General features: G+C 35.6%; 1 protein-coding gene across 8 annotated transcripts in view; it reads left to right on the top strand.

Moving 5' to 3' along the window:
• Positions 1 to 23,789, top strand: part of METTL25 (methyltransferase like 25) — a 92,742-nt gene that overhangs the window by 52,522 nt on the left and 16,431 nt on the right. For all 8 annotated transcript variants that reach the window (XR_012121981.1, XR_012121984.1, XR_012121983.1 and 5 more), the window contains one exon: positions 17,637 to 17,730. Coding sequence is in view for 4 of the 8 variants with exons in the window: in XM_073214783.1 (XP_073070884.1) it covers positions 17,637 to 17,730 (94 nt within the window). In the remaining 4 variants the exon portion in view is untranslated. The remainder of the gene's footprint in view (positions 1 to 17,636; positions 17,731 to 23,789) is intronic.

The following is a 23,789-nucleotide window of genomic DNA, read 5'->3' as shown; positions in this document are numbered from 1 at the left end:
AAAAAGCATTGGACAAAATTCAACATCCATTCATGATAAAAACTCTCAACAATATAAGACAAACCCCCAGCCAGCATCATACTTAACAGCGACAAACTGAAAGCCTTTCCTTTAAGCTCAGGAACAAGACAAGGATGCCCAGTCTCTTCACTTTTAGTCAACATCATTCTGGAGGTCCTTACCACAGCAATTAGAAAACACAGAGAAATAAAGGGCATCTAAATTGGTAAGGAAGAAGTTAAACTGTTTGCAGATGACATGATCTTGTAAATTAAGAAAAGCCCAAAGAATCTACTCCAAAACCTCTAGATCTAATATCTGAATTCAGCAAAATTGCAGGATATGAATTTAATACACAGAAATCTGTTGCATTCCTATACACTAAGGATGAACTAGCAGAGAGATAAATCAGAAAAAGAATTCCATTCACAATTGCATCAAAAAGAACAAAATTTCTAGGAATAAACCTAACCAAAGAAGGGAAAGACCCATGCTTTTCAAAGTAAAAGACACTCATGACAGAAATTAAAGAAGATACCAATAAATGGAAACACATACTGTGTTCATGGATATGATGAAATAATATTGTCAAAATGGCCATCCTGCCTAAAGCAATCTACAGATTCAGTGCAATTCCTATCAAAATACCAACAGCATTCTTCAATGAACTAGAGTAAATTGTTCTAAAATTCATTGGGAACCACAAAAGACCCCATATAGACAAAGCAATCCTGAGAAGGAAGAATAAAACTAAGGGGATTATGCTCCTCAATTTCAAGCTCTACTACAAAACCACAGTAATCAAGACAATATGGTACTGGCACAAGAAGAGAATAATAGACCAATGGGACAGACTAGAGAGCCCTGATATAAACCCAACCATATATGGTCAATTAATATATGATAAAGAAGCCATGAACATACAATGGGGAAATGACAGCCTCCTCAACAACTGATGTTGGAAAACTGGACAGCTACATGCAAGAAAATGAAACTGTATTATTGTTTAATCCCATACACAAAAGTAAACTAAAAATGGATCAAAAACCTGAATGTAAGTCATGAAACCATCAAACTCTTAGAAGACAACATAGGCCACAATCTCATGAATATAAACATGAGCACCTTCTTACTGAACACATCTCCTTGAGCAAGGGGAAAAAAATGAACACTTGAAACTGCATCAAACTAAAAAGCTTTTGTATGGCAAAGGACACCATCAACAGAAGAAAAAGGCATCCTACCATATCAGAGAATATATTTGTAAATGCCATATTTGACAAAGGGTTAACATCCAAAATATGTGAAGAACTCACATGCATCAATACACAAAAAGCAAATAACCCAATTATAAAATAGGTGGAGTATATGAAGAGACAGTTCTCCAAAGAAATTCAGATGGTCAACTGACACATGAAAAGATGCTCCCCATCACTAATTATCGGGGAAATGCAAATTCAAACCAGAATGAGGTATCACCTCACACCAGTAAGAATGGCCAGCATTGAAAAGACTAAGAACAACAAATGCTGGCAAAGATGCAGAGAAATGGGTACCATCCTACTCTGCTGGTGGGAATGTAAGCTCGTTCAACCATTGTGGAAAGCAATTTGGAGGTTCCACGAAAAACTAAAATTAGAAATGCCATTTGACCCAGTATTTCCACTTCTTGGAATTTACCCAAAGAATACAAGTTCTCAGATTCAAAAATACATATGCACCCCTATGTTTATCACAGCACTATTTACAATAGTCAGGATATGGAAGCAACCTAAGTATCTATCAGTAGATGAATGGATAAAGAAGAGGTGGTACATATACACAATGGAATACTATTCAGCCATAAGAAAGAAACAAATCCTACCATTTGCAACAACATGGACGGAACTGGAGGATATTATGCTGAGTGAAATAAGCCAGGCAGAGAAAGACAAGTGCCAAATGATTTCTCTCATTTGTGGAGTATAACAATGAAGCAAAATTGAAGGAACGAAACAGCAGCAAACTCACAGACTCAAAGAATGGACTAGTGGTTACCAAAGGGGAGGGGTTTGAGAGGGCAATGGGGAAGGAGGGAGATGGTTATTGAGGCGTATTATGTTTAGTATACATGGTGTGAGGGGTTATAGGGAAAACAGTGTAGCACAGAGAAGGCATATAGTGAATCTGTGGCATCTTACTACACTGATGGACAGTGACTGCAATGGGGTATGGATTGGGACTTTATAATATAGGTACATATGGTAACCACATTGTTTTTTCATGTGAAACCTTCATAAGAATGTATAGCCATAGTATACCTTAATAAAAAATTTAAAAAAAGATTAACTGAACAAAGAGTTGATGCATTTAAAAGAAATAAAATGGACAACCCTTTAGCTAATCTCATCAAGGAAAAAAGAGAACACAAATCAACTAATTGTAAGAGAAAAAAGAGACATTGCAAGTGGACCCACAGAAATTGAATGGATCCTAAGAAGCTGCTATGGACAAGTATATACAAACTGAACAACCTGGGGGAAGTGGGAGAATTCTTAGAAACATATCTTAATCAAGACTAAATCAGGAAGAAATAAAGAATATGAATAGATCAGTTACTAGTAAGGAGATTGAATCAGTAATAAAAAAGTTCCTGAAAAAGAAAATTCCAGAACAAGATGGCTTCACTGGTGAATCGTACCAAATATTTAAAGATTAACACCAGTTCATCTCAAACTCTTCCAAAAAATCGAAGAGGAGGGTATATTCCCCAACTCATTTTATGAGGCCAGCATTATCCTGATAATAAAGCCACAGAAGATTAACATAGATGCAAAACTCTCAGTAAAATACCAGCAAACCTAACTGTGCAGCACATAAAAAGGATCATTCACCATGATATAAAAAAAGTGATATTTTCCCCTGGGTTGCAAGGATAGTTCACTGTATGCAAATCAATTCATGTGATATATTGCATTGACAGAATGAAATAAAATAATCGTATGATTGTATCACTGGATGCAGATAAAGCATTTGATAAAATTCAACATCGATTCACATAAAACTCTTAACAAATTAGGCACAGAAGGAACTTATCTCAACATAATAAAGGCCATATATAACAAGCCCACAGCTAATATCATACCCAAAATGGTAAAAGGTTGAAAGTTTTTCCTTTAAGACCAGGAACAAGAGAAGCATGTGCGCTATCACCAGTCTTAAACACATAGTGTTAGAAGTCCTAGTTAGAGCAATCAGGCAAGAAAAAGAAATAAAAGTTATCAAAATTGGAAATAAATAAATAAAATTGTTTCTATTTGCAGATGATGTGATTTTATATATAGAAAATACTAAAGACTCAACCAAAAACCTGTTATATCTAATCAATTAATTCAGCAAAGTTGTGGGATACAGAATTAACATGCAAAAAATCAGTAGCATTTCTATACACTAACATATTTTCAGAAAAATAAAATCCCATTTATAATAGCATTAAAGGCAAAAAATGTAAAATACTTAGCAAATCTAAGGTGGTTAAGGATCTCTACTCTGAAAACTACATGACATTAATGAAAAACGTCAAAGACATAAATAACTAGAAAGCTATCCCATGTTCATGCATTGGAAGAATTAATATTGTTAAAATGTCAATACTGTTAAAAGCCATATATTAGTTCAGTGCAATCCCTATCAAGATTCCAATAACATTTTTTACAGAAGTAGTACAAACACTCCTAAAATGTATGTGGTGCCACAAAAGACCTTGAACAACCAAATAAATTCTAAGAAGAAAAAAGCAGGAGGCATCATATTTCCTGATTTTAAGCTATACTGTAAAGCTATAGTCATCAAAACAGTATGGTACTGACCTAGAAATAAATAGACTAATGAAACAGAACCGAGACCCCAGAAAAAAATCCAAGCATATACAGACAACCAATATTTGACAAGGGAGCCAAGAGTGCTCAATGGAGAAAAGACAATCTGTTCATTAAATTGTGCTGGGATAATTAGATATGTAAAATGTAAAAGAATAACTTAGACCCATATCTTACATACTCACAAAAATTAACTTGAAATTTATTAAAGACTTAAATATAAGACCTAAAACCATGAAACTCCTTGAAGAAAACATAGGAATAAAGCTCCTTTGCATGGTTCTGGGTAATGATTTTTTGGATATGACACTAAACAAACAAAAATACACAAGTGGGACTACATCAAACTAAAATATCAAAAGAAATCATCAGCAAAGTGAAAATATAACCTACAGAAAGGGACAAACCATACATCTGAGAAGGGGTTAATATCCAAAAATATAAATAACTCATATAACTCAATGGCAAAAGCAAATAAGAACAACGATAAGTGAACCAATTTAAAAATGGTTAAAGGCTCTGAATTAACATTTCTTCAAAGAAGGTATATGACAGGCCACCAGATATATGAAAGATGCTCAACATCAGTCATTAGGGAAATGCAAATTAAAACCACGATGAGAGATCAGCTAACCTCTGTTAGAATGGCCATCATTAAAAAGACAAGAGATAACAAAAGCTGATGTGGATGTGGAGAAAAGGGAACCCTTGTGCATTCTTCATGGGATTGTAAAATAGAGCTCCCATATGATCCAGCCATGCTACCTCTGGGAATATATCCAAAGGAAATGAAAATACTAATTTGAAAAGAAATCTGCACCCCCATGTTCATATCAGCATTATTTATAATAGCCAAGACATAGAAGCAACCTAAATGTCCATCAATGGGTGAATTAAAAATTGCAGTATATAAACCAAGGCATATTATTATTCAGCAATAAAAAAAATAAGTAAATCCTATCATTTATGACAATAATTGAAGACATTATTCTAAGTGAAATAAGTCAGAGAAAGACAAATACTATATGATCTCAGCTGTATATAGAATCTTAAAAAAAAACGAAAAAAAATCAGGCTTGTAGTTCCAGAAACAGGGTACTATGGGAAGTAGAGATTGGAGGAAGGTTGTCAAAAAGTATAAACTTCAATTTGTAAGATAAATAAGCACTAAGAATCTAATGTACAGCATGGTGACTATAGCTAGTAGTAATGTATGATATGTAGGAAAATTGTTAAGTGAATAAATCCTAAGAATTGTCATCCTCACAAGGACAATTTTTTTTTATTTTTTGTTTTTTTTGGTCTTTCATCTGTATTGTATCTATATGAGAAGATGCATGTTAGCTGAACTGTCATAATCGTGTCACCATATATGTAAACCAAACCGTCATGCTGTATACCTTAAACTTATGCAGTGATATATGCCAATTATTTCTCAGTAACATTGGGGATAAAGAAGATAAGATTTTCATTTACCTAGGTTCTTGAATGTCACCAGGCATTTTATGAATTGGTTTATTGATACTTGAAGTGAGTCCTTTCCTAAGACACTTGGAAGAATGAGACAACTTCATTTTTTTAAGTTATTTTACCCAGTATTATATTTATTTATGTATTTATTTATGTGTTTATTTATTTATTTATTTATTTATTATTTTGTTATCATTAATCTACAATGACATGAAGAATATTATGTATACTATGGTCCCCACTTCACCAAGTCCCCCCCACACACCCCGTTACGGTCACTGTCAATCAGCATAGTAATATGTTGTAGAATCATAACTTATCTTCTCTGTGTTACACAGCCCTCCCCATTCCCCCCACACACATTATACATGCTAATCATAATACCCCCTTTCTTCTTCTCTGCCCTTATCCTTCCCTTCCCTTCCATTCTCCCCAGTTCCTTTCCCTTTGGTAACTGTTAGTCCATTCTTGGGTTCTGTGATTCTGCTGCTGTTTTGTTCCTTCAGTTTTTCTTTGTTCTTATACTCCACAGATGAGTGAAATCATTTGGTACTTGTCTTTCTCCACCTAGCTTATTTCACTGAGCATAACACCCTCTAGCTCCATCCATGTTGTTGCAAATGGTAGGATTTGTTTTCTTCTTATGGATGAATAATATTCCATTGTGTATATGTACCACATCTTCTTTATCCATTCATCTACTGCTGGACACTTAGGTCGCTTCCATTTCTTGGCTGTTGTAAATAGTGCTGCAATAAACATAGGGGTGCATCTGTCTTTTTCAAACTGGGCTGCTGCATTCTTAGGGTAAATTCCTAGAAGTGGAATTCCTGGGTCAAATGGTATGTCTATTTTGAGCATTTTGAGGAACCTCCATACTGCTTTCCACAATGGTTGAACTAATTTACATTCCCACCAACACTGTAAGAGGGTTCCCATTTCTCCACAACCTCACCAACATTTGTTGTTTTTTGTCTTTTGGATGGTAGCCATACTTACAGATGTGAGGTGATACCTAATTGTGGTTTTGATTTGCATTTCTCTGATAACTAGCAATGTGGAGCATCTTTTCATGTGTCTGTTGGCCATCTGAATTTCTTCTTTAGAGAACTGTCTGCTCAGCTCCTCTGCCAATTTTTTAAATGGATTATTTGCTATTTGTTTGTTGAGGTGCATGAGCTCTTTATATATTTTAGATGTCAAGCCTTTATTGGATCTGTCATTTACAAATATATTCTCCCATATACTGTCGGGTACCTTTTTGTTCTATTGATGGTGTCCTTTGCTGTACAGAAGCTTTCCAGCTTGATATAGTCCCATTTGTTCATTTTTGCTTTTGTTTCCCTTGCCCAGGGAGATATGTTCATGAAGAAGTCACTCATGTTCATGTCCATGAGATTTCTGCCTATGTTTTTTTCTAAGTTTTATGGTTTCATGACTTACATTCAGGTCTTTGATCCATTTTGAATTTACTTTTATGTATGGGGTTAGACAGTGATCTAGTTTCATTCTCTTACATATAGCTGTCCAGTTTTGCCAACACCAGCTGTTGAAGAGACTGTCATTTCCCCATTGTATGTCCATGGCTCCTTTATCATATATTAATTGACCATATATGTTTGGGTTAATGTCTGGAGTCTCTATTCTGTTCCACTGGTCTTTGGCTCTGTTCTTGTGCCAGTACCAAACTGTCTTGATTACTGTGGCTTTGTAGTAGAGTTTGAAGTTGGGGAGCGAGATCCCCCACACTTTATTCTTCCTTCTCAGGATTGCTTTGGCTATTCGGGGTCTTTGGTGTTTCCACATGAATTTTTGAACTATTTGTTCCAGTTCGTTGAAGAATGTTGTTGGTAATTTGGTAGGGATTGCATCAAATCTATATATTGCTTTGGGCAGGATGGCCATTTTGGCAGTATTAATTCTTACTAGCCAAGAGCATGGGATGAGTTTCCATTTGTTAGTATCCTTTTTAATTTCTCTTAAGAGTGTATTATAGTTTTCAGGGTATAGGTCTTTCACTTCCTTGGTCACGTTTATTCCTAGGTATTTTATTCTTTTTGATACAATTGTGAATGGAATTATTTTCCTGATTTCTCTTTCTATTGGTTCATTGTTAGTGTATAGGAAAGCCACAAATTTCTGTGTGTTAATTTTGTATCCTGCAACTTTGCTGTATTCCAATATCACTTCTAGTAGTTTTGGAGTGGAGTCTTTAGGGTATTTTATATACAATATCATGTCATCTGCCAATAGTGACAGTTTAACTTCTTCTTTACAAATCTGGATTCCTTGTATTTCTTTGTTTTGTCTGATTGCCGTGGCTAGGACCTCCAGTACTATGTTAAATAACAGTGGGGAGACTGGGCATCCCTGTCTTGTTCCCGATCTCAGAGGAAAAGCTTTCAGCTTCCTGCTGTTCAGTATGATTTTGGCTGTGGGCTTATCATATATGGCCTTTATTATGTTGAGGTGCTTGCCCTCTATACCCATTTTGCTGAGAGATTTTATCATGAATGGATGTTGAATTTTGTCAAATGCTTTTTCAGCATCTATGAAGATGATCATGTGGTTTTTGTCCTTCTTTTTGTTGATGTGGTGGATGATGTTGATGGATTTTCAAATGTACCATCCTTGCATCCCTGGGATGAATTCCACTTGTTCGTGTTATATGATTCTTTTGATATATTTTTCCATTCTGTTTGCTAATATTTGTTGAGTATTTTTGCATCTATGTTCATCAGGGATATTGGTCTCTAATTTTCTTTTTTGGTGGGGTCTTTGCTTGTATTTGGTATCAGGGTGATGTTAGCTTCATAGAATGAGTTTGGGAGTATTCCCTCCTCTTCTATTTTATGGAAAACTTTTGGAAGAATGGATATTATGTCTTCTCTGTATGTCTGATAAAATTCTGAGGTAAATCCATCTGGCCCAGGGTTTTGTTCTTTTATTTCTCTCCCCTTTTTATTCCTCCTCTTCCATTCTTTATATGTTGGTTGTTTTATTCTGTGCTCTTTGGTGTTTCCTTTAACTGCTTTTATTTGATTTTATTTTTTGCTTTTAGTTAGTATTTGGTTGGTCTGCTTTCTTTGCTGTGATTTTATTTTCTCTGGTGACATCTATTTAGTCTTAGGAGTGCTCCCATCTAGAGCAGTCCCTCTAAAATACCCTGTAGAGGTGGTTTGTGGGAGGCAAATTCTCTCAACTTTTGCTTGTCTGGGAATTATTTAATCCCTCCTTCATATTTAAATGATAATCATGCTGGATACAGTATTCTTGGTTCAAAACCCTTTGTTTTATTGCATTAAATATATCATGCCATTCTCTTCTGTCCTGTAAGGTTTCTGTTGAGAAGTCTGATGATAGCCTGATGGGTTTTCCTTTGTAGGTGACCTTTTTCCTCTCCCTAGCTGCCTTTAAAACTCTGTCCTTGTCCTTGATCTTTGCTATTTTAATTATTATGTGTCTTGGTGTTGTCCTCCTTGGGTCCGTTCTTTTGGGAGTTCTGTGTACTTCTGTGATCTGATTGATTATTTCCTCCCCCAGTTTGGGGAAGTTTTCAGCCATTATTTCTTCAAGGGCTCTTTCTATCCCTTTTTCTCTCTCTTCTTCTTCTGGTACCCCTATAATGCGGATATTGTTCCTTTTGGATTGGTTACACAGTTCTCTTAATATTGTTTCATTCATTGAGATCCTTTTATCTCTCTGCATCAGGTTCTATGCATTCCTGTTCTCTGGTTTCTATTCCATCAATGGCCTCTTGCATCTTATCCATTCTGCTTAAAAATCCTTCCAGAGATTGTTTCATTTCTGTAATCTCCCTCCTGTTGTCATCCCTTAGCTCTTGCATATTTCTCTGCAGCTCCATCAGCATGGTTATGACCTTTTTTTTTTAAATTCTTTTTCAGGGAGATTGTTTAGGTCTACCCAGATTCCTTCTCAGGGGAGACTGTCTGTGTTAATCTGGTCTGTATCAAATTTTTCTGCCTTTTCATGGCAATAGAGGTAGTTCCTGGAAGGTGTGTGTCGGCTGGGAGAATGTCCCTTCTTGCAGGTTTGTGGCCTTCCTCTCTTGGGAGAACAGTGACCTCTACCGGCTTGTGCTGAGCAGCTGTGCACAGACGGGGCCTCTGATTCTTGCCCAGCTTCTGTGGAGTTAAGCTCCGCGGTTGCTGTGGAGTTAAGCTCCGTGTTTGCTATGGTCGTGGTCAACCTCAGTCTGCTGCTCTGATATGGTGGAGCTGCATTGGAGGGGAAGCAGACGGGAGGCTGTTTATCACTGTGGGGACCTCCAAGCTGCACTGCTGTCCATGGGGTTAAGGTGCCCGGATTTCTGTGGGATTCACAGCTGCTGGGCTAAGTGTCCCGGGATGCTTCTGTCCAGCTGTGGGGTCCCTGTTCCTTTAAGACTTTCAAAAAGCACTCGCTTTTCTTTCTCCCAGGGGTCCCGGCTACAGGGACCCACTCACAGGTCTTACTGTCCTGCTTCCCTAGTTTCCAGCACCCCACGCATGCACTGTGTCTGCACTCTGGTCCGGAATCCTGGGGCTGGGTGTTCAGCAGTCCTGGGCCTTCTCTCCCTCCCTACTGACTCCTCTCCACCCGCCAGGGGCTGGGGGGAGGGGCGCTCGGGTCCCACCGGGCCGGGGCTTGTATCTTATCCCCTTCACGAGGCACTGGGTTCTCGCAGGTATGGATGTAGTCTGACTGTTGTCCTGTGTCTTATGGTCTCTCTTTTAGGAAGAGTTGTATTTGTTGTATTTTCAAAAATATATATGGTTTTGGGAGGAGATTTCTGCTGCTCTACTCACGCCGCCATCTTGGCTCCACCCCAACAACTTCATATTTTTGAGGTCAGAATTAAATCTTGAAATAAAGTACTTCTTGTCAATGTAAGAAAAAAAAGAGCTAGGGAAAATACCTAGGAGAAGATTAAAACTAAGAGAGATAGGTCTAGCTTTTAGGGCCGCATCTTCCCTAAAGGTATCTACCAATTTTTGAATAGGCAAAGGACAGTCAGCAGAATGGACGGAGAGGTGGCATAGCTTTCAACAGAATAACATCTCTAGTGAGTTAGAATTTAGAGTTCATGGCCTGCCAAGAATGAGGGCTCCATAGTGTGGATTAACCATTCATACTTTGAGTTAGTTCCACTGCATGAGTGAGGGTGAACTTGGAATTATCTCAGGCCATGATTAAAGTATTTCAGATTACTGCTGCTTCTAGCTGGCTGCTATTAGCAAATCCTCTATAGGCAAAAATAGTAAATATCTGTGTGCAAATTACCACTAGTTTGGTAGACACGGCATGTGGAATCAATCCAAAGGAACCAGTCATAAGATGAAACAGGGTAGTATGACCAAAAACCAAGATAAATAATAGTCGACAGAAACAGCCCCTTAAAACCCAGAAAAAAGGTTTGGGAAACTTCCACTCTGGAAAATAGGATAGATGTACTTTTATCTATTTTTTATGCTAAGTGCAATTAAAAAACCCAGAGTATTATCCACAAAACAAACATAAGAGGACTCTGAAAGATGGACAAAATAAGGCACACTGGCTTGAGATATGAGGACCCAGGGAACAACACAGCACTGAGTTCCTTGGGTTTTCCTTTGGCTCCCTGTAGTCCTGATTTGGAACTGAAGAAAATCAATCTAGAAATGCCATGGGCACAGATGGAAAAAGCTGCAATAAAAACCTTCTCTTTTCAGCCAAAGAACCAGGAAAAGGCAGCCACAGAAAAACTTCTTGACAAGCCTACCATGATATACTGCAAATGATACACTGTTTTAGAATATCTGAAACACTATTTTAAAAGTTTAAGTGTAATTGTGTATGTAACCTGAGGTGATGAAGTAAACTTTTTTCATGAACTTACATATAGCATTTTTACTCTATTAATTGTGATATACCTTTTAACATTTATATTAAAACTCAGTTGTAAAAAATTATTTTTTGTATAGTTCTTTTCTGGAAACTTTCTAAGGGGAATAAAATGCTCAAGAAGGAATTTTGTGCAGTCCTAAAATACTTGAAAAAGGGCAGGGAAAATATCATGTGTACATTTCATTCTCTTTCATAATGAGTACTTTGTACACTCTATAAGAAATATATAACTTTAGTGCCTATAATTATGTATTACCTAATTTAATTTTCATTTTGGTTTTCCTGTAATCAAATAGGAAAGTGAAAAGCCAGACTGTAAAAACTAGCTTACCCAATTTAATTATTTAATCCATGCTGCTTGGTCAAGTTGAAATTAGTAAGTCTGCATCTTTGAAGACGTTTGGAGCTCCCTTAACTAATCATCATTTTCAGTAAAATATTATGTAGTTGACCTTTTAAGTCTTTCAATATGCATTGGCATATCCAAGGCACAAAATAATTCCATAAATATTTTGTGATGGTAGAGAAAATGCATTTTGGTACTTTCTGTCCTTCATGTACTTGTTTTCATTTATTTAATATACCCCTGCTTCACCTTTTCTTAAAGTTTCCTACCCTTATGTTGCTCCTTTGGAAAGTGCTATAAGTAAACCATGTTCTTACAATTGTATTTTTGGAAAAGTATGTGGTTGGTATTGGATTCAGTTGAGTAGAATTTTAAGTAGATCTACTTCATTCACTTTTATTAAAAGAAAGAATACTAAGTCCTTTTTAGCATGCTGACCATGCTTTATTTGGACAGAGGGCTCCCTTTAAGTCCCATCATTTATCTTTCAGATACAGTCATTCACTTTCTAACTTCAAAATGTTTGATAATTCCCCTTCTTTATACTCAAAAATTAAAATACCCTTCTTATAGCATTCAAGGCCAGTTCTAACCTGTCGGTCATACACTGTCCAGCCTAGTCCGTCACCCCATTCTCCCTCCTCAGTATCCAGGCAGCTGCCCGGGCGCTCTGTCCTGGTGCACTGGACACTGGATGGTTCACCATTTCCCATGCAATTAATTTTACACCTTGTACGCTTGCTTAGAGCTCCTCCATCTGCCTGGAATATTCTCCCCGTTTCTGGCGCTGTTTCTTCCAGTGTCTGGCAAGTGAATCCTCAGCATTCTTTAAATCCCAATTTAGAAGGCATCTCTAGGATGCCTTTTTTTTCTCCACGCCCTCTTCTTTTCTCCCATAGGACTTAATATGGAATTCACAGCTCTCATCAATCCTAATTGTATAATCAGTTGTGTCTACTCCTCTTCCACCTAGTGAGTTCCTTAATAGCCAGTTTTCAGTCTTACTAAATGAAACAATGTATTATAGTGGTTAAGGGCATGGATTCTGAACATTCTCTTTGAACCCCATTTTCCCTTCCAACTGTCCTTTATTCTTTCCTTTACCAGAAAATTCCTTAAACATGCTGCCAATTTCTGTCCTGTTTTATATTGCATATCAGTCAAATTTTACTTCTGTCACTCCATCAACCAGTCTTTCAGGGGCACTAATTAACACATGTTGCCAAATCCCACAGTCAGTTCTCAGTCATCATCATTGTCCTGCCATCAGTGTTTCACACAGTTTCCCACTCTCAACTGAAACGTTTTTTTCTCATATTCCAGTGAAAGTCCCTTACAAGATACTCAGCTTTTCCCCTTTCTCTGCTTTGGGTTTTGCTGATCGCTCTTATCCTTTCAAACCTCTATCTATTTTAGTACTTTGTCTATTACACCCATTACTTAGGTGATCTCTTCCATCTCCTGGCTTTAAATACCATCTCTGTGCTGAGGAATCCCAAACTGTATAGTCCAGTTAATGATAATCTTATTCCAGTTGCTCTGGTCAGAAATTTTGAAGGCACCCTTGACTCCTCTCTTTCTCCACACTGCCTAGATGCAGTCCTTCAGCAATTTTGTAGTCTCCCATCAAAATATACCTAAAATTCTACCACTTCTCACCATCATCAGGGCCACCACCATGCTCTAAACCACCATCATCTCCATCCAGATTATTGTAATAAACTTCCTAATTGGTCTTTCTGCTTCTACAGTAATCCCGTATATTCTATTCTCTACAAAATAGCCAGAGTGATCCTGTTAATATCCATGAGATCTTAGAATCTTCCCATGGTTTCTCATTCACTTGATAGTAAGGCTGGTATTTTTACTATGACCTGCAAAGGCTTATGTGATGTGGCTCCTTATTATCTCTCTAAATTTCATTTCTGCCATTTTCCCTTTATTTATGTCTGCACCGAATTCCTTGCTATTCCTTGAAAATACCAGAAACACTTCTACCTTAGGGCCTTTGCATATGCTGTAGCCTCTGCCTGGAATGCTCCTTGCCAGATATCCACATGGCTAGCTTACTCTCTTTCTTCAGATCTTTACTCAAATTCATCATCTCTGTATCACCATCCACCATCACTTCTCTAACATTTCATATCTACTTTCTCTCCTCTATCATCAGCCTCTCTGCTTTTGTTACTATTTAATGTACTATATATTTTACTTGTTTCATTGATCAAAGCTCAAATGATTTTTTGTTTGTTGTATTTCATTCATAATGAGTGATAGAACCAAATAATCTAGCCCAGGAGTATTGAGAAATGCTTTTGAAAGAAAATCAGATTTTGACTATTCTATAGCAGTGTTCTCCAGATTGCTGTCCTTAAGAGCAGTGATGCTGTAAAAATACTTGGACAAAAAGCACTTCTTAATCAAGTAAATGCTTCATGTAATGTCAACCCTTCTTAAGATTCCTAGTGCACATGTATTTTTAAAGACTCCCAATAGAGAAACAGCAGAGAAATGGTTAAGAGCATAAGCACAGGAGCTGTGCTATCTGGTTTTAAATCTCAGTCCTCATCAGATAATAACACTGTGATCTTGGGTACATAACATCTTATTGCCTCGGTTTTCCCATCTGTAAATAGGGGTTAATGATAGTACCTATCTCAAAGGAATGTTGTGAAAAATAATATCTATAAAGTGCTTAAATCAGTGCTTGGAACATAGTAATTGCTATTATGATTAAGATATCTATTTAATGTTGAAATCAATGTTTATTTGTTCATACAATATTTCTTCTCTAAACTGTATATACATTTAATAAATATTTGTAGCACTGTTTAATTGGACACACTCTAAAAAACACAGAAAAATCTTGAAAATAATTATTTTAATTTCTACTTGGATCTCATTTGTGATTTATATAATTATCAACTTCAAATGAAATGACAATAGCAAAGTTCTTTTGATTTTCTTTAATGTATATATTATTGACAATTGACGATAAAATACTATGGAGTATTCTTCAAAATATGCATAGTTTCTAAAATGTTAACTTTTTTTAGAGATAATAAGCCCAGGCATGTTTGAAATCCATAATGGGAACAAAGTGCAAATCCTTTCCCTTTGTTGACTGGTTTTTGCTCTCCTTTTACTCTTTTATGTCATGTCCACTGGATGACAAAATTTCCTATACCCATAAGGCTCTTAGTATTAAAAAAGAACTTCTGGATTAAGATATTGTTACATAAATATTCATACATGTAGATAACATAAATTGCAAATCTTTATTTTAAATTATTGAACATGATGAGTGAAAGTTTACTGAAATGCATCTCCTGTTGAGATGGATATGGTTGGCATTTATAAAGCCTTTAATAAAATGATTATTTTGTCACTGATGCTTCAGAGGTTCTTACACCTCATAGCAATGCAACATAGCAACATGGGTAAAAAGTACGCCTTTCCTTTGTCAAGTTAAAGCAGGAGAAGCGCTGCTTGTGAAGGGAGATGTGGAAAAGTATGTGAAGAAAAAGTTCTCTGTGTTAGGAGCCTGGTTTCATCGGGATGGCAGGAAAAGGCTTCTCTAAGGAAGCAACATTTGGGATAGGATCTGAAGGAAGAGTTTGGCGTACTTTAGGCCAAAGGATGGAGAGTGGAATGTTATAAGGATAGTGTTTATAGGCAAAACCAGGATATGTTCAAGAAACTGAAAGAATGCCATTGTGGCTGAACAGGGAATGTCATAAAACAACGCGGAGGGGTTGAAAGAGAACCAGATGGTACAAGGCTTATCATATAGTATGTTAAGCATTTAGATCTTAATCCTGAGAGTCATGGGAAGGTCTGGAGCAATTTAAAGAGAAATAACGTGATCAAGTAATCACCTTTCTAGTTCTGTTTGGATGGTCTTCTTCTCCTTTACCTCTTATTACTAAAAACAGGTCTGAAATAACACACATTGACAGGATTTGAAGATAAAGTCTTATGCAGCAAATAATTGCTTAGCACACAAAAAGTAATTTTATAATCAGGCTGTGAAATTTTGCAGTAGTAAAAGGTAGCATGTCCTGAAAAGGTAAAGTAACACAAGGACAAATTAAAATTTAAAATGTTTCTCTTATTTTCAAGCAATCTAATATACAAAATCTAGGAAATAAATCCTTACCACCTACACTTACATCATACTCTCTTCAGTTTACGTGGTTAGCACTTACTTGTGAGCGTCTTACTGTGGTTCTTTTAGTGTTGTAATAAAAGAAGAATCCAGACTATAATTCCAGTAATGATAAAAACAACAATAATAAAGACAACAGCAGCTCACGTTATGGAATGGTTCTGAGCACCTTTTATGTGTGCTCTAATTTAATCTGCACAGTGACTATGAAATAGGTACTATGGATGGCCTGTATTTTATAAACAAGGTTTATAAACACTGTATTTTATAAATCAGTGTTGCTGGAAGTCACACTGTTGTCTACTGTTTTATGCCTTCTCTTTTGAGCTACTCTGTTAGGCAGTGATGAATAGTGTAAATAATGAAAATCACTGGTTCGTAAGAAAGAATTGCTTGCTCCTTTGTTTTTTTTTTAATCAAGGTTAAAAACCTTTCTAAGGGCAAAAAGTTAATATTAAATACTATCTTTTTCTTGGAGCACAGTTAATCAATTCAATATACTATGGTAAGATGCACATATCTATTATATGATATTTGTTATACATAAGATACTTATATATGCATGGGATCTGAGAATTATGCAAAAACTTGTAAAAAATACAATTTCTGCCACTTGGAACCTATACCTACTCAAATGACTATTATTTCAAATAACAAATGAGTGGAAGAAGGATAAGGGCTATAGAAATTAAAAACTATGAAAGATTATTGTTCATCATGTTACCAAAAAGAGCACATAATTTGAACTTGGTCCTAAAGAGTGGCTTCAGTTTCACTAAGCTGAAGAAAGGAGCAGACAACTATCTAATCTGTTAGGAAGTGACTCCATGAGCAGATGCACCAAGACAGAAATGTGGACAGTGTGAAACAAGGAGTGGAGGAAATTGTTCTGGAATATAATGGGAAGATGTGGTAATAGCCAGAAAATAGGGGGCCTTATGGCCTAACTATAGAATTTCAAATATATCCCAAGAAATGAGGGAGGTTTTGCCAGTTTTTTGAGCAAGAAAGTGGCAAGGCAAATAAAAATGTTCCTCTAAGAAAATAACATGATAGTGTAGGCAGAAATGTAGGGTGCAGCCTTTCTTCTTAAATAGGAAGTAGCTGTAATAGTTGGGACATGAGGAGATAAGTGGAACTGAGGAAGCTGTCTAGAAATGTAGCTGAAGGAATATATTTTGAGATATACTTCAGAAGAAGAATTGATAGAACTTCATGTTTAATTAATCACAGAGATTAATATTTATACTGCCAAAGGTAGATGAGGTATTAATTCATTGTTTTTAAATAATTTGGGTGTGGTGAATTTTTTATTTTTACATTATACCTAAGTTGCAGCCAAAATTTTGGGATAACCTAGCATTGCATTATTTAAATTCAAAACTGTCTCATGACCTGTTTAAACTGTAATGAAAGTATAATGAATAAGTGATTTCCAGTCAGACCCAACTCAGCATATGGTGCTTGATCAATGGCTGGCATTGGGTAATTCTCTTCATAGCTGTTGAATTATTGCCACTATTAGCAGATGTTATAAGGAAACGTGCACTGTAATATTGAGCCAGTAAAATTAAAATGTGTTCTGTAACACAAAGGAAACTATTGAAAGATGTATAGTTCCCTTTAAAATGAATCATTTTAATACTATAAGTTTATGTCATCTTTCTCATGGTATTATCTTCATAATATTGTCTTCCATTACTATATATTGAAGGACTTCTCAGAAGCAGATCCTGAATACTGTATAATATGTAACTTAAAAATGTTCACATAAATATTACTACAGTTTTATCACATCTGGGGCTTGTGCCAGATACACAGAAGTTATTTTAAAATACTTCATGACTGAATTTGAAGTCATCTATAATTAAATGGAAAAACTGAAAAGTGATTCAATTTTGTCTTGCAGTGATCGCCATGTTGGTAAAGTTTATTCCAAATCCTCTTCCTTTCTGGATTATGTCAGAAAATCTCTAAAGAAGCTTGGACTAGATGAGTCCAAGGTCAGTATGCGAAGACCCCTAGTTTTCACATAAAAACAGGTGAACTTCTATGAGGTAATTAATTTTGAGCTAACACAAAATTATTTGTCTTCTACTTTTCTCCTATTTGTAAAAAAACATCTAACTTACATTGAAAACAATCCTCCATTATGTTTGTTCCAGTTCTGTTTTGCTGTCAGTGTGGCTAATCTGCTGTCACACACCACCAGAGGGGTTCCTCCATTAGGTTTATTCAGGTAAAAATGTGCCAATTCTCATATCAAAATAGAATTAAAAAACAAGATAACAAAACAAATGAGAATTATAAGTAAAGCAGTAGACAATGGTTTTAATATTCAACTACATTTATTTAAAGATTATGTAACCAATTAAAATTTAAAATCTTAATTCAAAAAAATCTTTTAAGGGGAGAATCTTGAAAATTAGTAGCATCATAGAAGCCCGAAGCTAATAAATTGAAAACATATTGTTGAAGACAAAAGGTAAGCTTGTTGACTAGTAGTAATAAATATTCGAACACAGAGAAAAAAATAATAAACTCAGTGTGATTCAAATGAGTTATATACTAAAGTATTAAGTTGAACTTAGACCACTGTAGTATTTTGATTTGATTATAAATTGAAATAAAGAATAAATAGATGGTTAAAGAAATGAAATGGGTTTCATGGAAGAAAATGACATGGACATGATTAAGTTGTATCAAAGCTAAAGGGTGTTATTTATTGTACCAATTATCCATTTACTCCCCAGTTACTTTATTACTTAAAGCAGTTAGACTTCTGCTAACATTTCCTCTCCTGTAAAATAGCTATTAAAAAGGCATTCCTAACTAATATGATTTAAGAAAGATTAAATGAGGTAGTATATGTAAAGCAAAAGCAACGTTTGTATATAGTAAATGCTAACCAAATAGTACTCATTTTTATTATTACAGTCTTTTTTTATGTACTGCTAGTAGTAACCCAGTTAATATAACTCTTGTGTTTATTTAGTCACCAAAACAAAGATCTTCTTGTCTTATAAAATGAATGAGAATATACACTGTTGTCCTACTTTCTTTATTTCTGTTTTGTTTTTTAAATGTTTTTAATATGTCACACCGGTCTTCCAGTAAGTCTTAATTAGTGCATATCTTTATTGCCTATCTCAATTTCACCTACACATTATTTTCACAAATAAAGAGTACGTTTTTATTTAAACTAAAAATCGATTTCCTTGACAAAAACCAAAGAATAAAAATCTAGGAAAAGTGTTAGTTGACCTTCGTGATGGCTTTCTTTTCCCAGGTTTATCTTTAATAACAACCATAGTGTCTCTTAATATGCTTAATATACTGATAAGCATATTAATAATAGATAATTGAGCAGCACGTGCTATGTGATCACAGTAAGGACATCACGTTGTCTCAGGTACTCTTAACAAAAACACTTACTGTAGATCAATATCATTATTACTAATGTAATGATCTAGAGAGACTAGAAAAAGGCAAGTCATTTTCCCAGGGCTGAAAAGCCAGCAGGTGGTAGAACTAGAACTTGAATATGAATTGAACTATTATCATAATCTGAACTGTTAACTTCCTGTATGATGAGAAGTGGAATTAAAAACAAAAGAAAAAAAGACTAATGTAGGAAATGATCACCATGTAAAATCAGTCTTAAATTATTCTTTTTATTAACTTTAAGTTATGAAAGGCAATAATAGTACTTCACTGATTTTCTCATAGAATCTGCTATTTAAGTTCATTGAAAACAGATATGTTGAATAAAATGGGGTAGAAAAAGAAAAGGAACAAAAGCCTAAGCTGGAGGACACTGGGGCAAGAGAACACAGAACAGCATAGTTAAGGTGTCTGAGAGGATGTGCTGGTGATAGGAAACAAATATATGACGACATGTTTGGGGGGATTTTTTGTTTTAATATTAGCAAGGGGAATTAATAGAGTTGTGTCTGTCTGGCCAGAGTGCTTGGAAATAAGGTAAGTTATTACCAAGTTAAGTTGTTTAAAAAGTTAAGTTTCTAATCCAATACGAAATCCTACTATTTTTCTCCTACAACCCAGGAATTACCAACGCTACAATGAAAGTTTGAGCACAAGCACTGCCAAAAAAGATTTGTGTGTAGCTTTTATTTTAAAAATAACATTTTCACATGAGATTCTAACCATTGCAAAGTATCAAAATCATTTAAGTTTAAAATATTAAATTTACCAAAATAGTTTAGAGATCTTTGGACTGAATTTGAAATCATTTATTAACAAATGTTTATATATAATGAAAGGTGTGGTGAATGCACTGATGCGTTTCTGAAATTTAAAGCACAGCTCTTCATATTCAAAACTATGTAAGCAAGTGAAGTGCAGAACATCTAACGTGCTCTGAGCACGTTCTTAGTCACAAGAAATCATGTCGTACATGTGAAAGTGAATAGAGAACACTGCCACACAAATCCTCATTCCAGAGGAGACCAGAGCTCATGAACTAAATAAAATATATAAGGGGCTCATTCACAGTTCAACAGATTAATCCACAAGTCCTGTGGTCAGCTGTGGAAGACAGCACAGGACATTCTCAGAGCAGGACCTCTCAAACTCAGCAGTGTGGACACTGTATGATTCTTGCTGTGGGGGCCTCCCTGTGCATTGCACACTGTTTAGCGCCATCCCTGGCCTCTACCCACTAGATGTCAGCAGTAGCATCCTAGTGGTAACAATAAAAAAAAAAATTTTTTTTTAAGTCTCCAAATGTTGCCAAAAATGCCCTGGGGGCAAAATCACCCAAGATCCACTGTTTTTGAGTATTTGCCATCTCAGTGATTCCATTTGCAGTCATCTAACATTCCCATTATAAACTCTGTATTATTTTTTTATGTCATTTTACCTGCTAACACCAAGAAGCATGGAGAGGGGCAGGAGGGAAGCCATGATTCTGTTCATACATTTTGAAGACGTTTTATTCAAAACTATCCCTTCATGTATCATTACTTAGTATAGCTCTAACCATTTAAGGGTAATATTGTTTCAGCCCTGCATAGAATATAGGTCTGTTTAAGACTGTTTAGACTCCACAGTAAAGTTAAGGTGACTCTATACCACTGAAAATGGTAAATTGTGGCAGAGCTTCAGCTCTGTGGTATCAGCAAGTATACTGTTTATAATAGATGGATTTCTTAGAATGAAATGTTACAATGAAATTCTTGCAAAGCTCACTTCTTTGAAAAACACTTAATAGAACTTTAAAGTGTCTAAAATAACAAAATTCTAGTGACTAGCTTTACCTAGACCTAAAAAATATTAGGTATTCTCAAACTTTATATTCTGCCCTAAACTTTGGTATCTCGGCAAATTTCAGAAAACCTCCAAAATTGTCTTTAAGGTTTCATGACCCACAGCATTTTACCTTCTTTTGTGAGTTCATATTACTTTCCTGTGTCTTCCCCCATGCACATGAATGCACAAACGTGCACACACATGCATTCATAGGACATTAAAGCATCAAAATCCTTATTATTTGCTAGAGAAAAAATGAGCTAGAGTATTTATGCATAAGAAGAGGGAAATAAAAGGAGCTTATATTCTAGAGCCTAATTAGGAGTCATACACTTAGAATACTCACATTGAAGAAGAAATCAAAGAAATGATTCAGATATTGAGAAGTAAAATAAAGACAATAAAACTAGTGATTTGGTTGGGGGGGAGTGCTTTGAATGGGCAAAAGCTGAAAACTGCTAAGCTTATTCTGTAATGAAAGTAAATAAATCATAATGATTATTTATTTAATAAAGAATAATTCAGAAATAAAGAATAATAAATAGGGAATAATTCAGAAAAATGTCCTTAGATTTTTCCTAAAATGGCCCAGCAAAAACAAAACTCTTGAGAACAAACTCACTTAGTTATTCACCAGTAAACATTTATTTTGGAAAATCTCCCATGTGTGTCAACAACAGTGTGAATTCTGGAGTTGCAAAGATAGTTAAGACATAACCCATGAAAAAAGAAAGCCAGTAATTATAGTATGACTGTCCAACAATAGGCTCATATATATAAAGTGTTATGGAGGCACAGGGAAAGGAGTGACTCATTCTCCGTGTGAGGACTTCACGAAGGACACGTAGTAACTTAGCTTGGACTAGAAGGATGCATGGGAGTTCACTGAGCAAATAAGGTGGGAAGGTAGGGAGCAATGAATTCATTTCAGGTGTGTGGTGGGGAAGGAGGGGCTTGTGCACAACCACAGAGATGTGAGAAACATGATTACTAAAATATAAATAAAATAAATAGAGGAGGCAGCAGTGAAGGATGAGGCTAAAGGGTTGGCACATATATGAGGGGACCAAGTAAACTGATCTTTAGATATTAAATCAGTGATTAATCAAGACTAAACATAATCACCAAATGGTTTAAATATAGGGGTGAGGGCAGGAATTGTTCCATAGGAAGGTAGACAGCAAATGTAGGGAGCTCGTAAACTCTTCCAGGTGGTAAGGTATCTACAAATGTTCTAGATTAAATGAGTACCTCTGACCCTAAAGGATCAGGAAATTCCTGAAATGGACTAAATATATAGAAAATCTGTCACCTTTTATGATGAGAAAGACATGTGCATTCCTGTGAATAAGTTCCTGTTGCTCTTTGCAACCACCATAGTAATAATTGATTCACAGGGGAATCAGCAATGGATTAAAACCACTGAGTCAAAGATTTGGAACAGGATAATCACAGTCTCACAGTGCACCCCACAGATCATTTATTAATTTCAAGAACTTGATAAACTTGGTCAGTGCCCCATACCAAGTCATCAAAGTTAGCATTGCCAGCAGTGGAATAAACGGACATCATCTGCTCCATAATACAATGCTTTGGCAGGGACAAGACATCGCTTATGTGATACTTGTGCCAAAAGTGCATGGCTTGAATCTGCCCGTGACAAAACAGACAGCTGGCTTTTTCAAAATAGGTCAGTGTAGCACAGAAAGCACACCTTCAACAAAATGAAATGGCAACCTACTGAATGAAAAAAGATATTCACGAATGATGTATCTGATAAGGGGTTAACATTCAAAATATAAAAGGAACTAATAACAACTCAAGAGCAAAAAAAATCCACTTAAAAAATGGGTGGAGGACCTGAATAGACATTTTTACAAAGAAGACATACAGATGGCCAACTGGCACATAAAAAGATGCTCAACATCACTGGACATCAAGGAAATGCAAATCAAAGCTACAGTGAGTTACCACCTTACACCTGTGAGAATGGCTGTTATCAAAAAGACAAGAAATAACAAGTATTGGCAAGGATGTGGAAAAGAAACGTCTGTGCACTCTTGGTTGGAATGTGAATTGGTGCAGCCAACTATGGAAAACAATATGGAGGTTCCTCAAAAACTTAAAAGTAGAACTACCATATGATCCAGCAATTTACTTCTAGGCATTTATCCAAAAAAAGAGAAACGAAAGAAAGAACAAACACTAATTCAAAAATACACATGCGCTCCTATGCTGATCTCAGTATTACAGTAGCCAAGACAATGGAGAAAACTTAAATGCCATTGGTAGATGAATGGATAAAAAGATATGATATATATTTTATATATATATATATGTGATTATTATATATATAATGGAATATTACTCAGCCATAAAGAAGAATGAAATCTTTCCACTTGTGATAAAATGGATGGACCTATAGGGCATTTTGCTAAGTGAAGTAAGTCAGACAGAAGAAAACAAATACTGTGTGATTTCACTTATTTGTGGAATCAAAGACAAACAAGCTAAACAGAAACAGATACAGATACATAGATACAGAGAACAAACAGATGGTTGCCAGAATGGGTGGAGAGTGAGGGGATGGATGAAATAGGTGAAGAGGATTAAAGTACAATCTTCCAGTTGTAAAATAAATGAAACTATGTAATGTACAGCATAGGGAATATAGTCAATAATATTGTAACAAATATATATGGTGACAGATGGTAACTAGACTTGTCGTGGTGACCATTTTGTAAATGTATATAAATATAAAATCACTACGCTGTACACCTGAAGCTAATAC

This window comes from Manis javanica, chromosome 10 (genome assembly GCF_040802235.1).
Source record: "Manis javanica isolate MJ-LG chromosome 10, MJ_LKY, whole genome shotgun sequence".
NCBI lineage: Eukaryota > Metazoa > Chordata > Mammalia > Pholidota > Manidae > Manis > Manis javanica.
Note: the sequence above shows the minus strand (reverse complement) of the source record. Positions and strands in the feature narration are given on the sequence as shown.